The 19,917-nt window shown below is 37.0% G+C and overlaps 1 protein-coding gene across 5 annotated transcripts in view; it reads left to right on the top strand.

Annotated features, from left to right (window-relative positions):
• The window catches only part of CTNNA2 (catenin alpha 2), a 1,077,601-nt gene extending 1,062,677 nt beyond the window's left edge, over positions 1-14,924 (top strand). For 3 of the 5 annotated variants that reach the window (XM_032410576.1, XM_032410575.1, XM_032410578.1), the window contains 2 exons: positions 11,019-11,135; positions 13,749-14,924. In XM_032410576.1, coding sequence (XP_032266467.1) covers positions 11,019-11,135; positions 13,749-14,036 — 405 coding nt within the window. In that variant the 3' untranslated portion in view covers positions 14,037-14,924. The remainder of the gene's footprint in view (positions 1-11,018; positions 11,136-13,748) is intronic. The other 2 variants (XM_032410577.1, XM_032410579.1) reach the window with 1 other exon arrangement.
• Positions 14,925-19,917: the final 4,993 nt, after the last annotated feature.

Raw genomic sequence — 19,917 nt, 5'->3', positions numbered from 1 at the left:
TACCACAGCATCTGTAGATAGTGACAGTTTTACTTCTTCCTTGCCAATTTTGAGGCGTTTTATTTTTTTTTCTTATCTGATTGTTGTGGCTAGGACTTCCAGTATTATGTTGAATAAAAGTACCAAGAGTGGACATCCTTGTTGTGTTCCTTTTTTTTTTTTTTTAAAGATTTTATTTATTTATTTGAGAGAGAGAGAATGAGGGAGAGCACATGAGAGGGGGGAGGGTCAGAGGGAGAAGCAGACTCCCCGCCGAGCAGGGAGCCCGATGTGGGACTCGATCCAGGGACTCCAGGATCATGACCTGAGCCGAAGGCAGTCACTCAACCAACTGAGCCACCCAGGCGCCCACCTTGTTGTGGTCCTGATTGTAGATGAAGGCTCTGTTTTTCATCATTATGATGTCAGGTGTGAGTTTGTGATATATGGCATTTATTATGTTCAGGTATGTTCCCACTAAACCCACTTTTTTTTTTTTTTTTTTTTTTTTTTTTTTTTTTAAAGATTTTATTTATTTATTTGAGAGAGAGAATGAGATACAGAGAGCATGAGAGGGGGGAGGGTCAGAGGGAGAAGCAGACTCCCTGCTGAGCGGGGAGCCCGATGCGGGACTCGATCCCGGGACTCCAGGATCATGACCTGAGCCGAAGGCAGTCGCCTAACCAACTGAGCCACCCAGGCGCCCCTAAACCCACTTTTTTGAGAGCTTTTATCATGAGTGGATGTTGAGTTTTGTCAAGTGCTTTTTCTGCATTTTATTGAGACAGTCATTTCATTTTTATTATTTATTGTGTTGATGTGGTGTATCAGGCCGATTGATCTGTGCATATTAAACCATCCTTGCTTCTCTAGCATAAATCCAATTTGATTGTGGTGAATGATTTTTAATGCATGGTTAAATGCAGTTTATTAACATTGAGGATTTTTGCATCTATGGTCATCAGCCTGTAGTTTTTTGTTGTGTCTTTGGTTTTGGTATCAGGGAAATGCTGACTTGTAGAATGAGTTTGGAAGTTTTCCTTCCTCTTCTATTTTTTTGGAATATATATTAACACTTCTTTAAATTTTTGGTAGAATTCATCTGTTCCTGGACTTTTGTTTATTGGGACTTTTTGATTGCCAATTTCATTACTGTTCACATTATCTATTTCCTCCTGGCTCAATTTTGGAAGATTATATGTATCTAGGAATTTATCCATTTCTTCTGTATTGTCCAATTTGTTGGCATATAATTTTTTTGTAGTAGTCTCTCACAATCATTTGTATTTCTGTGGTGGTGTTAACTTCTCTTTCATTTTTTTATCTTATTTGGGTCCTCTCCTTTTTTTCTGGATGAGACTGTCTAAAGGTTTATCAATTTTATCTTTTCATTGATCATTTATTTTTTTGGTCTCTATTTATTTCTGCTCTGATCTTTATTTCCTTCCTTTAAAAAAAAAGTTCTTTTGATTGGGGGGGAGCGGAGCAGCAGGATCCCCACTGAGCAGTGAGCCCGATCCCAGGACTCCAGGATAATGACCTGAGCAGAAGGTCATGATCTTAACCGACTGCGCCACCCAGGCACCCCTATTTCCTTCCTTCTACTAACTTTGGGCTTTATTCTTCTTTTTCAAGTTCCTGTAGGTATAAGATTAGATTATTTATATGAGATTGCTCTTGTTCCTCAAGGTAGTCCTGCATTGCTATAAATTTCCTCTTAGAATTGCTTTTGCTATGTCCCAGTGACTTTGGACTGTTTTCATTTTTCTCCTTCATATTTAATAAATTTGTCAACATGTTGGTTGTTAGAACCATGCTGTTTAGCCTCCACGTTTGTGTTTTTTCTATTTTTTCTTGTAATTGATTTCTAGTGTCAAACCATTGTCGTTGGAAAAGATGCAGGACAGGACTTCAGTGTTCTTGAGTTTATTGATACTTGTTTTGGGGAATAATATATGATCTATCCTGGAGAATGTTTCAGTGTTGGGTGCATAGATGTTTGTAATTGTTATATTCCCTTGGTTGGATTGACCCTTTATCATTATGGAATGCCCTCTTTGTCTCTTGTTTTAGTCTATTTTGTCTGATATAAATATTGCTACCCTGGGTTTTTGGTGTTCCATTTGCATGGAATATCTTTTTACATCTCTTCATTTACATTTAATGTGTGTCTTTAGATCTGCAGTCAGTATTTCTAGGCAGCATATAGGTAGGTACTTTTTTTTTATGTATTCCATCACCTTATATGTTTTGATTGGAGAATTTAGATCATTTACATTTAAAGTAATTATTGATAGTCATGTACTGATTGCCGTTTTGTTCATTGTTTTTTGGCTGTTTTTGTAGTTCTCTATTTCTTTGTAATTGATGATTTTCTCTAGTGTTATGTTTGACTTTATTATAAGTTTTTAATTACCATGACGTTCATATAGAACATCCTAAATATATAGAAGCCCATATTAAGTTGATGGTCACTAAAGTTTAGACACATTCTTAAAAAACTTTGTTTTTACTCACCCATGCACGTTTTACATGTTTTTGTGAGTCCCCTTAACTCATTTTAAGATATAATTGATTTTATCAATTATATCAATCAAGGGCAGTCTTTTAGAGTGTTTGCCTACTGACTTTAGTGTATGCTTTTACTTCATAAGTTTTCTTCTAATTATGCCCTTTTCTTTAAATGGGTTTCACCTTGATTACTGTCATCAATTGCTAGTGATTGATTGGGCTATGCTTTGAGAATTCTGAGACTACGTCTAAGACAAAGGACTATTATTATTGACTGGCCTTGCCTACTACATGCACCAATGAAGAAAGAAATGGCAGCAAGTGTGATACACAACAGCCATTCTTGCTTTATTGGTTTTGGAAGAGGCTTGGAGCATTGACAAGTAGGGCCAATCTTGAGGTTTCCCATTGTGTTGTTTTGTATCTCCTGGCCTTTCCAGGCCACAGCTCACATACTGTCCTTGCCTGAGGATTTGTCTTTTAGTCATCCCAGATTTTTTCATAAGAAGCTCTATTCTCAAAGCCTGCCCTTTGCTAACTTATTTGCCTGATAAATGTGAGCACAGTCAAATGGGACTTTAAAGTACCCCTAAAGAATGTACAGATCCAACAGTGAGAGTTTTGCTGGATTTAGATGATGAGATAGGCCAATCTTAAGTAGAGATGGCAAGTGCTAGGTCCAATGGACTAAATAGCCTATTCTGTAGGAAAAGAGATTTAAAACTTTAGAAAACAAGTCTAGCAAACCCCGTTACTTGTGTTTTGAGGGAGATGAAGCACCAGGCTAAAGGTTGATCTTCACTAGGCCAAAAGGGGCTTTTTTTGGTATTCAATATAATTAACAGTGTTATTAATTTCAGGTGTACAGTATAATGAATTAACAATTCTATATATTACTAAGTACTCCCCACAATAAGTGTACCCCTCAGTCCCCTTCATCTATTTCACTCATCCTTCCACTCAGTGCCCCTCTGGCACTCACAGTTTGTTCTCTAAGAGTCTATTTTTTTTGTTTGCCTTTTTTCTTTGATCACTTGTTTTTTAAATTCCACTTATGAGTAAAATCATGTGGTATTTGTCTGTCTAATTTCACTTAGCGTTAGAATCTTTTTGAATTAGTATTCTTGTTTTATTTGGGTTAAGACCCAATAGTGGAATTACTGTATCATAGGGTAGTTCTATTTTTCCACAGTGGATGAGGGTTACTTTTTCTCTACCAATAATTATTTCTTGTGTTTTTGATTTTAGGTGAATGAATTTAAAAAGTTACACTTTCAAGGTAGCTTAATTTGTGTTTTAGTAAGAAATACTTCGGAATAAGATATTAGCCAGAATTTTAGGCCCTATAAGTGCTTGGTTAAATATTTTATGCTATTTATTTTACTGCCTCTCAAATCAGAGGTTTAAACCTCACTTTCATAGACTAGATTGTCTTCCCTCTATCTGTCTCTTACTATGACCATTTTTATTTTCTGCTGTCAGTCTTTCTCCAACCCCACTTAAGCCCCAAATGTTCATAGATATTATGGGTGTCATGCATCTATGTAAAACCCATGATTTCTTATAGTGAATCATGATCTCAAATTTCTTCCTTCCAAAGAATTCAGTAGTGTTTGTTAGAAAAGATACTAATATTTTGATGCTTTTCTTTTGCCCCTGCGAATTTCTCCATGCCTTTATCCTAGCACATTAAAAGTATGATATGCAGGCATTGGGGCATCTGGGTAGCTCAGGTCGTGAGTTCAGGCCCCATGTTGGGCTCTGTGATGGGCATGGAGCTTACTTAAAAACCAAAAAACTATGATATACAGGCATTGATAGCAAGCCAAAGTGGTGATAACTTCAGTAAGAAGACAGTTGGAAAAAGTTCAAATGGTGATTTAAGGAAACATGGAGCACAGTAATAACAAAAGCTTAAAATCATTTGCCAGGCACTCAGCTTTGAGGGCACTGTCTCATTTAATACTTAATACTAGTAAGTGCTCATTTCATTTTTACTTTAAAGATTTTTGAGGTAGAGCTAGGTTAAGTAGCTCTCTCAAAATCACATAGCCAATGATTAGTCCAAACAGGTTTGGAATTGTAGAGTGCGAGCTTTCATTCACTGTAGGAGAGGAACAAATAGGAAGGGGGGTAGGAGGTAGAGCATAATGTACTGGAAAAGGGGTCTAAGATCCTTAGGAGAGGCAAAAAACCCTCCTGGGCAAGGAGCCACTTCACCACAAATCAGGTAGCAACAGAGGCTTCAAACAGCTCTTTCTACCTACCTGATAAGGAGAGGGTCAGGAGCTGGATAAGAGTTTCCTTTCTCCATTATATGAATAATGCCATGTAACACAATTCCTAGTGGTTGAGTGTGAAGAGAAGTGAAAGAAAATAATAATCCAGGGCCTTCTGATTATGCTCATTTACCAGGCACAGTTCTCCAGCATCCAAACTTCATGGTCCTTAACTCTTGTCTACTCCTTAATGGTTGCATGCTGGAGCCTAGAAGATATTTTATGAGGTGTTAAGTAGCTTTCATCATGTATCAGCAGATCCCACATCCATACAAAGTTAGGCACTTCTGATAGTATGGTGGCTCATCCATTTTATGAAGATAATGTTCTTGGAGTCTTGGACAAAGGCTTGTCTGAGATTTGTCTCAGATGATACTGCTTAAGGAAATCGATCAAAAGTAGTGATCTTCTGCTAGCTGGCTCTCCTATAGGGAAAGTAAAGTAAAAAGGAGCTTTAGCCCTTTGAAGAGTTACTATATGGTATGAACCTCGGATGGTGAGGACATGGTCATTATTACAGATGAAAAGATCAGCAATCAATGCATGGTATATTTATGTGATGTAAAGATTCTCTTTTTACCCAGGAATATCTCCCAGTCATGGTGAGTGCCTAAAAATCCATTGGTACTACTCTTGCCATGGTTCTGTTATGTGAGAACAATCCAGAGAAGGCCTCTGGGTCAGGAAATCTTGCAGTATTAAAAAAGGAAGGTTATGGGAAGAAAGAAATATAGAAAAAGGAGCTAGGGAGTTCTAGATGAACAGACATATCTGTTCCTCACTTTCCAAGGGCCAACACCTCTTGATATTCCCACTTCTTCTTGGGATTCCACAGTTAGCAAGAATGCCTTGTTTTGGGTTGAGCAAAAACTGTTCTGCCTTTAATAGTGAGAAAAAATGGCACTAAGCCATATTTAGGAAATTTGACTGTAATTAAGCCTTCATGGGAGTCCCCAAGGTTTACTTACCTATAATTGAAAAAATGCAAATGAAGACAGTTAATCAGTGGACTGGCTGACTATGAAGCGCTACTACTTACCTAAATGAATTAAAGACACAAATTTATCCAGTTGGAAAAGCTACCTGAGATCCAATTGGTAAATTTCTCAGCCGTGCTGTAGAGATTTTCTTCTTAGATAGCAGTGCTTTTCTGGTAAGGCCTTTGCCAACTTAATCTTGAGCCATTACATACAGATTTCCTAACAACTGGCCTTCAGCATTGGTAGAGCACCAGCTGCCTTCCTGGCATCATTCAAGGTAGCCCTGCAGAAAAATATAACAGACCTCTTCTCCTCCTCCTCTATGTTGTGATTGATCCACTACTTAAAGTTATAAGACATTTGCTCTTCAAGATACCAAATGAAATGGGAATACCCCTGGGATTAAGCCAACTCTTCAGGAGTTAACCTACAGTACTTCAGCTGTCATTTATGAAGGATTGTTACATGTTCTAATGTTACCAGATTTAATACAGTTTTCTTTTTTGTAACAATAATTGCAGCATACCTGTGATGGTCATTTCACTTCAGACACCCTCCTTGTTAATATATTCAGCTAATTTTTATCACCTGATTTAAAATAATCCCAATACTTCGAACTTCCTTTAATACATGTCTTCTGTTTAATGATTTCATTAATTAACTCCTATTATGGCATCAGCTATAGGAACAAGAGTCAATACAGCATCATACTTGTCAGCAATCTGATTGGTAGAAACAAAAACATAAGTATTAAACAAGTCAATTTAAATATAGAAGTAGAGGTATAGTAGACGAATCTGTCAAAAGGTGACCTCTTGGAGAAAGGAGGTAAAGATGTTTCTGTTTCCATACCCCTCAGCAGCTTTTGAGGGAGCAAAGTGCCCTGAGTAATAATGCCAGCCATGGCCACCATAAAGATCAGTGGCAAATTCCTGCCCTATTATCCAGAAGGAATACTAACTCACTACATTGTTTGTTTGACAAAGAATGAGTGGACTAGGACACAAATGAGTGCTTACTGCAAAGGAATTCTTATTTGCAAATGTGTAAACATCCACAAAGTAGGGAAAGATTCAGTTAGGCTGAACCTTTTCACCATGTCTTTGTTTGCTTGAGTTATTTATTGCCCTGGATTGCTAGAGCTTTTAAAAAGTGCTATTGATATAGACTATGGAAGAAGTAGGCAGGTATTTCAAATGTATCACAGTTTCTAAGGAGATCAAATATCTTTTCAAAGCCTCATGGATTTTTAAAACATGAAATGTTCTTCTTGGTGGATAATAGGCTCCAATGCGCTGGGTTTCTAACCTCCCATTCATTAACAGCAAAGCTGGCTTGTAGCAAGGTTTTTTGTTTTGTTTTGTTTTTCCTCCTGCAAGCAATTTGTGACTCCTTTTGGGGAGGTAACTGTTTAAATAAATGACCAGCTCCAGTGGAACGATTCCAGTTTTCTCAAGGTGTTTACTTTCAGCTTATTGTCAGTTCTCCTATTACAACTTCCTCCCTGCAAAACCCTAACCCAGACCTGAATATGTATAAAATAGTCCCATTAAAATACGTCTTAGACATGAAATACTAAGTTATTTCCACTGAAAGATCTTGCAAGAGGCTAAAATGGACTCCACCCATATTTGCAGAACCCTTTTAGTATTCTCAAAATCATTAGCACTATCAGCTCTGACTTGAGAAAATTAAATTAGCCTAGGCCCAAATGGGACTGGGTTCCATCCCCCAGGCATTTCTAAGTCTTCTGAGGTAACTAAGTAAAACTGTTTTTATACATCAAAATTACCTTGAAATGAATTTGGTTTATTTTATTCTATTTAGTTTAGCTAATAGTCCCAAGGACAGGTAGTTTTGTACTGGGGATTTCCTTGAACTACCATTTATGGTTTATTATTTTTCAGTAAAAATCAGCTTTTTTGAGTAGATTTGTTTCCAGGTTATATTTCTAACTCTCTATGCAATCTTAAAGTGGATTAATGTAGAACACACAGTGAAACCCTAATTTTCTTCTATAATTATATACCTGGCTCTCACAAATTAACATCCTAAGACACTTACCATGTCCCAGATATTTAACCCAGTGTGTTTCTTTTACATTACTTTGCACTTTTGACAATGCTGTGTGTCTATTTAAAGGCAGTTGTTAAGTAAGTCTAAACTGCATTTGTTTTATTGCTGGGTAGTCCCAGGAAGTTCACCGTTATTTTCAAGGGTGAAAGATTGCTAATTACTTAACAGAAAGTAGCCTTGGTTGTCACGGGAATAGTTAAGATATTTCTTGATGATGTTATGCTTTAGATTATTAAAATACTGATTTTGATCCTGAAAGTATAATGCTGAGAAAAAAATTTTGGATCTATTGAACTTTTTTGACCAGAGAAAATATGCATTCAGCACTTTATTCTCTTTGTGAAAGCACTAAATAAGGAATCTGAAGGGAAGAAGAAATCAGAAATTGACATAGATACCTGTAGTATGCAGGATGCTGTTCATGAAATAACTGGGAAAAGCAATATAAGCAAAACATGTGGTTTCTTAAAACTGGCCCCCCGAGTTTCATCCCCATCATTTCAACTGCCCCTTTGATAACTTTACTGACATGTAACACAGATACCTCAAATTCAGAATGTCCAGAGTTAAACTTAATATTGTAACACCTCCGTTTTCCCCTTATTGCCATCATCTGGCTTAAGAGCATCAATTTATACCCAGCTATACTAGCTAGGAATTCCAGATTTGTCCTTTTTTATCACTCAACCATCTAGTCACCAATAACCACCTATTTCATCCATTACAGTGAGTTTAGACTATCACTCCCACCATCATGCTTTATTTTCCTATGCTATCCCTTACCTGACTCAAGGTAGGTCCTGTATTGTTTCTTTAGTACCTTACATCCTACTAAACAACTTACCAGCATTAGATCTTGTGATTTGTGTGACTGTGTATGTATACCCAACACAACCATGTGGTTGGCACAAAGTAGATATATAGTAAGTATCTGAAGAAATACCTGGATGAATCATTGTAGGTAGAAGGATGGAGGGATAGACCAAAAGAGTATACAAGAATTGAAGCATTTCCAGAAATGTAGGTGCACTTTCATTTGAGAATTTGATTGAGTCATGCAGTTATATTTGTGTCAAAGTCTGTTTCTATTGAAACTGAACACTTCTTGCAAGGTAAGCCCTATGTTCATGAAATAGTTTAAAACTTATGACATGGGGTTTCAGAATTCTTCAGGTGATCCTGTAAATTTTAAGAGTCATTTTAAGCACTTTTCATGACAGTCTTTATCTTTGACATTAAGGAATTAGCACAAATATCAATTAATGGAAGAATCACAATTCAGGAATGTCTACCTTCTAATATTTCTCTGCATTCAAAACACAAAATGAGGATGGTGTAGGGAAAGAGAAACCTATTAGGATTCGAGTGAGGTTAAGAAGAAGAGACCAGTACAGAGGCAGAAAAAGAGCTAGAAAAACCCTATAGAAATGACTATGAAACAGCTCTCCCACCCTTATTTGCTTTTCATGGGTTGTAACAGAACAAGATGTGAGGAAACATCTGCTACCTTTTTAAAATAGTACTTTGATATTTAAAAAAATAGTGACAGAATTAGGAGAAGCCTGATTTCTATGGTTAGGGACAGCAGACACCTATGAAATGAAATAGGGAGAATTAATTAGTCTAGCATAACTTGATAGATTGGTGGATTGTGGCTTCATCTGCCATGAATGGCTCTGGAAAATAGCATCAAGTAATGGTTAGTCCGTGGGCTCTGGAGTTAGGCTGGCTAGCTGGTTTAAGTCTTGGCTTCACCACCTACCTGTGATGTGATATTTAGCAAACTGCATGGTCCTTCTTTGTCCCAAGTGGGCATAATAGTATTATTACCTGTCTCAGGCATGGTTGTGAGATTGAATGAAAGAAAGGAAACTTGGGGAGTTAATGCAGAGACTGGCACATGGTAGCATTTGCTAAATGTAGCCTCTTTTTTTTAATTAACTGAAAATTGGGGCACTTCTCTTAGACTAGTCCAATAGGAATAAAAAGGCTCTAAAGAAGGAAAAGATATAAATCTCTTTCTACTCCCAGTTTAATCAGTACATATACAGGCTAGCTGGAGGAATGGCAGAAATACAGTCCACATTAAGGCTGTTATAAAGCTAGGAACATCAGCCCTGATAAAAAGCTTAGAGCACTAAAGTAGCTGAGCCCCACCAAAGGCAACCAGTCTTTATAGCTGTGTAGTGAATGTGCTTCAGAGAAGCTGAACAAGTACAAGAGAAATCTGCAGGGATTCCAGTCACTGCTGCCATGAGGGTGAATCCAAGCCAGGAAGGACAGAGAAGGGCTGTGCACTGGGCAGGAACACACCTGAGGCCAGGAGATCTAGTTACAAAGAATTCAGGCTCCAAGGATGACACTAAGAGTCAGAGGTGAGATGGTGGCTCTCACCAAACTGTCATGATGCATATAGAATGGTACCAAGTTTAAGGACAGGCATGTCCTTAACATTGAGATAGGTTCATTCTGAATGATAGGTAGTCACTGAAAAACAAGACCCCAGAGATTAAAGAGTGGTTCAGATGGTAGTCTTTGGAGAGAAACAGTACACGTCCTAATCCCTACTTTTGCCCATTACTTCAGAGGCAAGTTCTATTAGCTAAGGTCAAGGATTTTTGGAACTTAAACCATGCAGTTTAATTAAAAGGACAAAGGCAATGTCTAAGCACCTCCTAAGTGCTCAACTAATATGGGTTATTAGGACTTCATTTGTACATATTCATTTACATATCTTGTCTGAAAATGCCGTAGTTACAGTACAAATTGCAAAACAGAATACAATTATGTTAAATAGGTTTTCCTAAACCTTGTATTAAAAGATCTTCTTGCCATGTAGCCTTAGTATTTTTAGTGTATTTTCTTTAGGAGTGAATTTTTAACAAAACATGCCAAGTCTCTGTGCTATTTTGGACAAGCATAAAGGAGAGCCATTTTTAAATATAAGAAATTCTGATTGTGGCAACAATGATCTAAATGATTAAAATGGATATAGAGGAATGGCGAGAGTCAAATTTCTTTTAACTTTAGATTGGGCATACTGTCTAGCAATATACTTGTTCAGGTTTAGTTCAAGTTCCTCACCTACTAGCTTTATACCTTGCCACAAATTCATATCTGCCTTACCAGGTGCCTTGAATGAAATCATCGGCTTTATATTTCAGAGCTGTCTCACTCTCAACCAATGTATTAGGTTTATTCACAGGATTCCTGCATCAGGCTGGGAGAGCAAAGGGGTTCTGAAGAAGAGACAGGCTATCATATTTTTGCTGCAGAATTAGACACCATCTATCTGAAAATGGAATCTGTGGTAAAAGTTTCCAAATTACTTGTAATTCTTCTCTTTGGATCCATTCAATTCTCCCAATATTTGCTTTCAGAGAACCATTTAATAATGCAATAGATGCATCTTGTCTTATTCTACTTCTACTAATTCTATTGCCCAGAAGCAAATCCACAGAACTGTCCCTGAAGCCATTCTCTTCTCTCTTTACCCATGATACACAACAGAATTAACTCACTTTATGAATGAATACTGCTCATTTTTGAAACCTGACAGACTTACAGGGAACTGTCAATTGGCCAAGGGCTATGGTATCTAGCTACTAAAGAAACCATGACTGATCCAATTGTCCCAACATTTGCTATCTATCTATCTCCTCCATTATTTATACTTCTACCTGGGTGTATAATAGGAAAGATGTAAAAAGTGAAATTCAGCCAGATAACTTGCCCTGATGTTACCAAACTCATGTATGATCAAAGTTCTAAAATCATTAGATGAAATAAACCTTGAGAAAGTCCTTGGGTTTCATTAATCCAGTGATTCTCAGTCTCTAGCATGCATCAGCATCCCCTGGATTACAAATTTTTGATTCAGAAAGTTTGAGAGTGGCCTCAGAAATTGCATTTCTTACAGGTTCCCAGGTGATACTGATACTGCTGGTTCACAGACCATGAGAATCACTGTACTAATCCATGCTTGGCTTTTCTTCTATTAACATGAATAATCTAGAATTTGCTTTTACTTAGCTAGCTTTCAAAATTTATGCTCTATAAATAAACATTATGGGTTAAGCAGTTATTTTGGTATATGTGCACCTTGTACAGTGTAATAGAAGTGGTAAAGTAGTTACTCTATACATTTGGTTGATTTAATTCACAAAGCAGTTAATCATTTGCTGACTCATGGCTCTAATCCACAAATTTCTTTGCTTCTATGTTATTGTGGGGGCAATCTAATACTGGCCTTCAATCTATTTTTTTAAATAGTGAGGCCTCAATTCTATGGTATTACAAGGAATTCATACATAGAAAGCATCATCCATTGTTTTCCCCAATGATCTGACTTTATGAGCTTTTCTGGTGGTGGAAGAACTGACAGCTCATTTGTCATAATTTTTTAAATTTGGCATCACATTTATTTAGCTCTATGAAGTATACAGAACAGAGAACAGCCTGAGCAACAGCATCACAGAGACCTTAGATGTAACGTCTGATGTGCCCGGTCACTGCTTGGGACATGCTTTGGTCACAAAACATGGCAAGAAGTTAAAGTGAGGGCAAGTCACATAACATAGGGGAGTCACAGTGTTTGGGGTCCCTTAGCTTAAAAAACTTTGCTAATCACCTTGTACCCAGAGGGTGTATATCTAACTCCCATTCATTAATGCAGCTAGAGCACATCAATCTCAACAATGAGAAATATTCTTGGATTCCTCATTTAATTGCAATGTATATATTTCCTTAACTATTATAAGAAATTATACTGAAGCACCCAAGAGGCTAGAGTAATATTTGCAGTCAGCTGTTAATTCTTTCCTTTCACTAGGTCACTTGTAGAATCCTGGCTGAAAGGGAGTCTGGGAAATGCAGTTTTGAACTTTTCCAGCATTTGTAGTCCAAGAAGTGAAGCAGGTTGAAACAGATATTGAATGGTTTCATATACAATATATACCACACTGTCAAACTGGTTAAAAGCAGAAAAGACCCTGGCTTTAAGAGTCTAAGGATGAGCTTCTAAACCTACTCTAAGTTGTGACTGTTACAGTATTTTAGCTGTCCTACCCAACAGTGTGGCAGTATGATACAGTCTTTAAGGACTTCATCACTTAAGCTGTATAAAGCACCAATTCTCTCATCATAAACTGCAGTGACAATAATAACTACCTCCTAGGGTGTTTGTGAGTTAAATGAGGAAACACAAAGTTCTTAAAATAGTGTTTGCCACATAGTAAGAAATCAATATTTCATTAACGTGGATATGGGGGTCTCGCTGAATGCTCTCTGACCTATGAGAGCCTGACATAATTATTATTTTTGTAAGAGGTATATTCAAGACCCGAGAATAGTTAAATAGATATTCAAGTTCAATGAACACCTCAGTAAAAGGCAGTGCACCATGGGTGTGTTTCTCTGCTTAGCTGCCTGCATTCCTATTATACCTGAGCTCAGGATGGAGAAATAGTCTGTATTTCCAGGGGTAGAGCTGTAAAATTGAGATATAACTCTGTATACCTCTTTATTGTACAGTGCCTGCCAAATGCCTTTTAAGCATTTGAGTTATTTTCACCCTTACCAAACAGCCTAATGTAATAACATGAGATGTTCCACTTTGGAAAACTTGTGTTACATTGGAATTCTTACATGCTAAAAAAAGCTTGGTCTTTAGAGGTACTGGAGTTTTAGAAAGCTATGCCTTATAGAGTATCCTCTTTTTTTATTTTTACCTTGGGATTAAGGATAGAAGAGAGTGACTGCTATGTAACTTGTTCACTTTATCATGTAATAATTTGCTCTTTTGTGGTCAATATTGTATACTTGCACAAGCACAACACTGTTTGAACTGTGAAGTTACACCACCATCTTGTGAATGCTGTGCCGCAACTAACCCAGGTATCTCTCTCTCCTCCTCCTGCTCTAGCTGGACAGTGCCACATCACTCATCCAGGCAGCTAAAAACCTGATGAATGCTGTTGTCCTTACGGTGAAAGCATCCTATGTGGCCTCAACCAAATACCAGAAGGTCTATGGGACAGCAGCTGTCAACTCACCGGTTGTGTCTTGGAAGATGAAGGCTCCAGAGAAGAAGCCCCTTGTGAAGAGAGAAAAGCCTGAAGAATTCCAGACACGAGTCAGACGAGGTTCCCAGAAGAAACACATTTCGCCTGTACAGGCTTTAAGTGAATTCAAAGCAATGGATTCATTCTAGGACGATAGGCTTTAACAAGAAAGCTTTTTGTTTCCTTTTCCTTTTCTTTTTAATTCCATTTTTGTATGCATACCTGCCGACTCGTATGCCTCTGGCATGGGGAAATTAAGGGAGCAGTGTCTGTTTGCATGTGAGATGAGATGTGATCAATACTACTGATTCATCAGTAGCTGGGGAGGGAACAGGGAATTCCTGTCCTGAGGTGGCACAGAACTGTCCTTTGCAACATTCTCATAAAATTGGGCAAAGAGTTCGCATCGCAATGTTTATGGGAGTGGGAGGGATGGGGAAAATAAACATAATTCTACAAAAGCAAACTCTAATGCATGCAAGAATCATTAGGTTGGCAGGTATCTTAATAAGTGAAAAATCTGGAAGTGTAATGGTAGAACATAAAGCTTGTATTGCTTCTGTTTCAGTGCAAAAGTGTACTAGCCAATACGCTGAAGTGTGTGGCCCACAAATTGAACAATATAACTTTGAAGTCATATCCATGATATTAAGTGGATTTTTTACTAAGGAAAAACTAACTCATCCAACCAAAATGTTTCTTTTAATCTGTATTCTATTCTTTCTCTTGTAGTAGTGCCATTACTAGTGCTCATATTTTCAATTTTTCCCCCTTTACTGAAAATAAACACTTATTTGAGACAATTATAATCCTTCTGGGGGCACTGGAAGCACAATATGGTGATCCACATTTTACTTTAAAAAAATTTGAACTATGATTTTGCTAGAAATAGGAGACCCAGTGATGGAATGATAGAAGAATGGAAACTGACAATGTGAGAAGGTTTAGAGGCAAATACATAGGTGTAGCTCGGAGTGCTGGTATCTAAATATGCCATTGTATCCACTAACTCAAAATAAACACATATAATCTGGAAATTTGACAAATGCTTCTTTTTTTTAAAAAATGCATACTTAATGAAAGATAAGAGCATCTTCTTGAAAATTGGTTAAAAAATGCTTTTTGTTTTTAGAGATTGGGGATAAAATTGGTGATATCTGGGTCATCTTTGGAGCCCAGAAATTGCTTTTGATTTATTTCATATTTTTCCATTTGTTTTTATTCACTTTCAAACAATCTAAAATGATAAAGTCTTACCTGGGCCATGTTCAGCCCTGGCTAGACTTACTTAAGATAATGTGTTCTCAGAAACTGAATAAAAAAAAAATTCTAGGGAGACTCATTAATTTCAAAATATTTTCTCTCCAAATTGTGAAAAGAAGGCCTCTGTCCCATTACTCAGGAGAAGTGGGCTGTAGTCTTTCAGCTATGGCTTGAAGATAAAAAGTGCCCAAATGTTCATCTGAGTGCCCAAAACTCCTATCATTTGACTTAGCCCTACAGGTTAGCATGTTACAGTATGTCCCCAGAAGATTTCTGGTAAAATAAGATGTGTTTCTTAGCAATATGATAATGCATTGGGAGTCACAGACCCCTAGGCTATATTAGTTTAGGTGAAAGGTCCCAAAGAGAAGAGACCTTGGAGTTGGGGAAAGAGAGAAGCTTGGTCAACATTGTATTTAGATATGGTTCTACTCCTCATCTGGACTCAGAATGATCTATCAATAAAGGACTCACCATCAATGTTGTAGACGAATTTTCAACACTATTATACAACTATTTCAATTAGACTGCCCCTTTAATTTGCATACACATTGAGAGAGGTTCACTGACACTCATTCTTCCAGATATTTATGGAATGACTTCTTGGAGCCAGGTCCTAAGCTGAACATAACACCCAGTGAACTTATTGGCAACCTTCCTTATTAAGACTTGAGTATGGCATAATTCTCTGGGTTTGTGCATTATTCTATGATTTAATGCGTTGAAGGAATTAAGTATTCTTCAGACCAGCCAAGAAACTTAAAAACTCCTTGAGAAATCCTAAAACATATTCAGCAGGCATAGAGGAGCATGTAGAGAATGCCTTTGACTTTGCTCTATAAATTCTAAATGTTTTAGTACATGCTTATGAACAATGTTTATGTGTGTGTTTTCCAGAACGCAGTCCTTGCTTTTTATCACTATCCACTATTGTTGTGATCAAAGAGAATAACTACTCAGAAAGATAATTAAATATAGACACTCTGCTGAGAGCACTACAGCAATGAAAAGGCTTATTGTTTGTTTCCTGTCCTTAAGAAAATAAGTCTAGTTGAAATGATATGGACAGAAAAGAGATAAGTAAATATGCCAAGAAAGCACAATGTGCCAAATGAATGGGATAAAGTGATAACTACTCTGTAAGACTAAAGAAATCAGAACACATTAAGGGCTGAATTATTTGGGGGAGGATTAATAGAAGAGGTAGGATTGGGAAATGAGTAAACAAACAGTAAATATATTCTAAATGAATGAAAGATATAAATTAATAAATTTGGTAAGGGGAATGACTGGGGTGGGCCTTCAAGCAAAAAGAACAGCATACTTCAAGGTCTGGCAATAAGTGCAGTTGTAGGGAACATGAGTTTCATGATGGGGACTAGTGGGAAATCAATATGGAGATGTGGTATGAGGCTAAACTGTAGAGCATCATGAAGGAATGTGACCATTATCCAATAGGTAATATGGAATTTTAAATGGGATGGTGATACAGACAAAGCAGTGCCTTCATAAGATATAGCTGATAATATGGGGGGATGTGAAGGCTGAAAGGGACTGAGGTTAGTTACATGGGACAAATGTGATAGAACTATAAGAAGGACTTGCAGTTACTTGTTGAATAACTAGATTTGAGGTAAGAGAATGATTAAAGTATATAATTTATTCAGGAAGATTAAAGAGTCAGAAAACTGAAAATTATCTACAAAGGATAAACATGGGATAGAAAAAAAGCTGAATATATAGAATATTTGAGAAAACACAGTTGGTAATTAATCCCAAGCAAATGGAGTTACTTGGGTTATTTCCTGCAGAAGTAGCATTTTGGGATGCATGAGAATGGATGTTCCTGATGGGAGGGAACTAAATAAATCTCAATTTCCTTTGACTCTCTGTGCTAAGATTGATGGTTCAAAAGACAAAATCTTTATATTCTCAAAGGACTTAAACTATCCAGGGAAACATAGATTATCTATAGATCTGTAGTTTCTTTTCATTAAATATTCAAGAATATGAAGTCAACTTTATTTTTAGAAGTCAACTTTTATAAAAATTGGGTCATGGTTTTAGCTCATGGAGAAATAACGTATATAGGGGTCATCGTGATGGTCATCAGTTTTTGAGCATCAGTAATATGGTACCTTCCAGACACTTGAGGTATAACGATCTATAAAATATTGTATATAGCTGAATCATCCAACAAAATAAGATTCAGAAATATTGTGACTTGATAAATTGTAGTCCCTAAATTTGCTGATAATAGATTATAGTCATTTGATTTTTATTGCTGTGTCATTACATATTAACCAGGTCAAAGGGGTTGGTACTTACTCTTCATTTGAAGATTTTTAAAGGTAATGAGAGGAAGTGAATTAACTACAGAAGGCTATTAATAATAATATTTTAAAAAATAGTGCTCAGGAGTGCTATCAGCAAGACAGTGGACTAGGATACTCCAGGCCCTTGTTCCCCCATGGAAACACAAAGTAAATAACACACTGACCACAGTATCTTTGTGGGAACCCTAGAACCCAGTTAAGGATTTGCAGCAGCCAAGCAAGTGTCTAAACAAGATGAGGTCACAGTCAATATGGAAAGAAATTTTGGGGGTTATTGCTCACCCATGCCCTGCCTCTTCCCTGGCACAGCATGATCAGGAGGAAGCTATCCAGTTCTTGGTTCTTCACATACAATGGAAGGGAAAGATTTCCTCACTTGGAGCTCTGGAAATGGTGGCATAGTTTGGATATCAGGTTGAATGCCACTGAAAGCAGTGGCAGTCACTACTGCATGTAAGAGCTGCAGGGAGGCTGCAGACCTGTGGGCTCCTGGAGGTGAGAGATTATGGGCAGAGGAATACAATAGAACATCTAAGATCTTGAAGGCAGCCATGTAGAGGGAGGGATTGGGATGGGGTGTGGGGAATGCACAAACACAGGCCCAGGGAACAGGTATGCTTAGAAAGGCTTGAGAAGACCATAAACCCTCATGCCAGGTTGATTAGTGAAGGTGTTTTCCTTCACAGAGGCAGTCAATAAAGGCTGGAAAAGGCCCTGTTTTTGTTTTTGTTTTTGTTTTTCAAATTACCACCTACATATTGTCTATGAGTGACTCACATTAGATCTAAGCAAACATATAGGTTGAAAGTGAAAAGATGGGGGAAAAAAAATCCATATAAATAATAACCCAAAGACAGCAGGATGACTATTCTAATACCAAACAAAATACACATTAATTCAAAGCTGTTACTAGATACAAATGACACTACATGATAATTAAAAGGTCAATGCACCAGAGAGATATAATTACAAACATCTATGCACCACATCAAAGCTCCTAAATATATAAGGCAAGCATTGACTGGATTGAAGAAAAAGCTTTAGAATAATATGAAACCTCATTCAAGAATGGGTAGAACAGGGTGCCTGGGTGGCTCAGTCGTTAAGCGTCTGCCTTCGGCTCAGGTCGTGATCCCGGGGTCCTGGGATCGAGTCCCACATCGGGCTTCCTGCTCGGCGGGAAGCCTGCTTCTCCCTCTCCCACTCCCCCTGCTTGTGTTCCTGCTCTCGCTATCTCTCTCTCTGTCAAATAAATAAATAAAATCTTTAAAAAAAAAAAAAAAAGAATGGGTAGAACAGACAGACAGAAGATCAATAAGGAAATAGAAAACTTGAAGAGCACTATAGACCACTTGGACCTAACAGACATTTGCAGAACACCCCACCCAACCACAGAATACATGTTTTTCTCAAGTACTCATGTAACATTCTCCAGGATAGACCATATGTTTGGCAAATAAATAAGTTTTAATCAATTTTAAAAGACTGAAATTATACAAAGTAGCTTTTCTGATCACAATGGAATGAAACTAGAATAGCAGAAATAATATAAAAAAATCCTCAAATATGTGGAAATTAAACATCAACCAATTTGTCAAAGAAAAAATATCACAAGGGAAATTCAAAATTATCTTGAGATAAAAAAATTAAACATACTAACATTTATGGAATGAATTAAAGACAATGCTAAAGTATAAATTTATAGTTGTAAATAATTTCAGTAAAATAAGGAAGTCTTACATTAACAACCTAAATTACATCTCAAAGAACTAGGGGAAAAAGAAAGCTAAACCTAAAGCTAATAGAAGAAATAATAAAGATTAGATCAGATATAAGGAGAAAAATGAAAACCAAGAGTCAGTTCTTCAAAAAATCAAACTGACAAACTTTTAGCTAGGTTGACAAAAAAATAAAAAAATAATTGAATCATAAATGAGATAATTTCTACTGATTTTACAGAAATAAAAAGAATTATAAGGAAGTACTATGAGCAACTGCTCACTAACAAAATGCATAACCTAGATGAAATGACTGAGTTCACAGAAACACACAACCTAAAAATACTGAATCATGAAGAAAAAGGAAATATGAACAGACCCAAAACTAGTAAGGAGATTGAATCAATAATCAAAACTCTGCCAACAAAGTAAAGCTCAGGGTCAGATGGATTCACTGGTGAATTCTAACAAACATTCAAAGATGTAAAACCAATCCTCTTCAGACTCTTACCAAAAAATTTAAAAGGAGGGAACACTTTCATACTCCTTCTATGAGGCCAGAATTGCCCTGATACCAAAACCATACAAAGATACTATAAGAAAACTACAGACCAATATCACTGATGAACACTGATGCCAAAATCATCACCAAAACTCTAGGAAAGGGAATTCAACAGCACATTAAAAGGGTTACATAACATGACCAAGTGGAA

The sequence above is a fragment of the Phoca vitulina genome, unplaced genomic scaffold (genome assembly GCF_004348235.1).
Source record: "Phoca vitulina isolate PV1807 unplaced genomic scaffold, GSC_HSeal_1.0 scaffold12, whole genome shotgun sequence".
NCBI lineage: Eukaryota > Metazoa > Chordata > Mammalia > Carnivora > Phocidae > Phoca > Phoca vitulina.
Note: the sequence above shows the minus strand (reverse complement) of the source record. Positions and strands in the feature narration are given on the sequence as shown.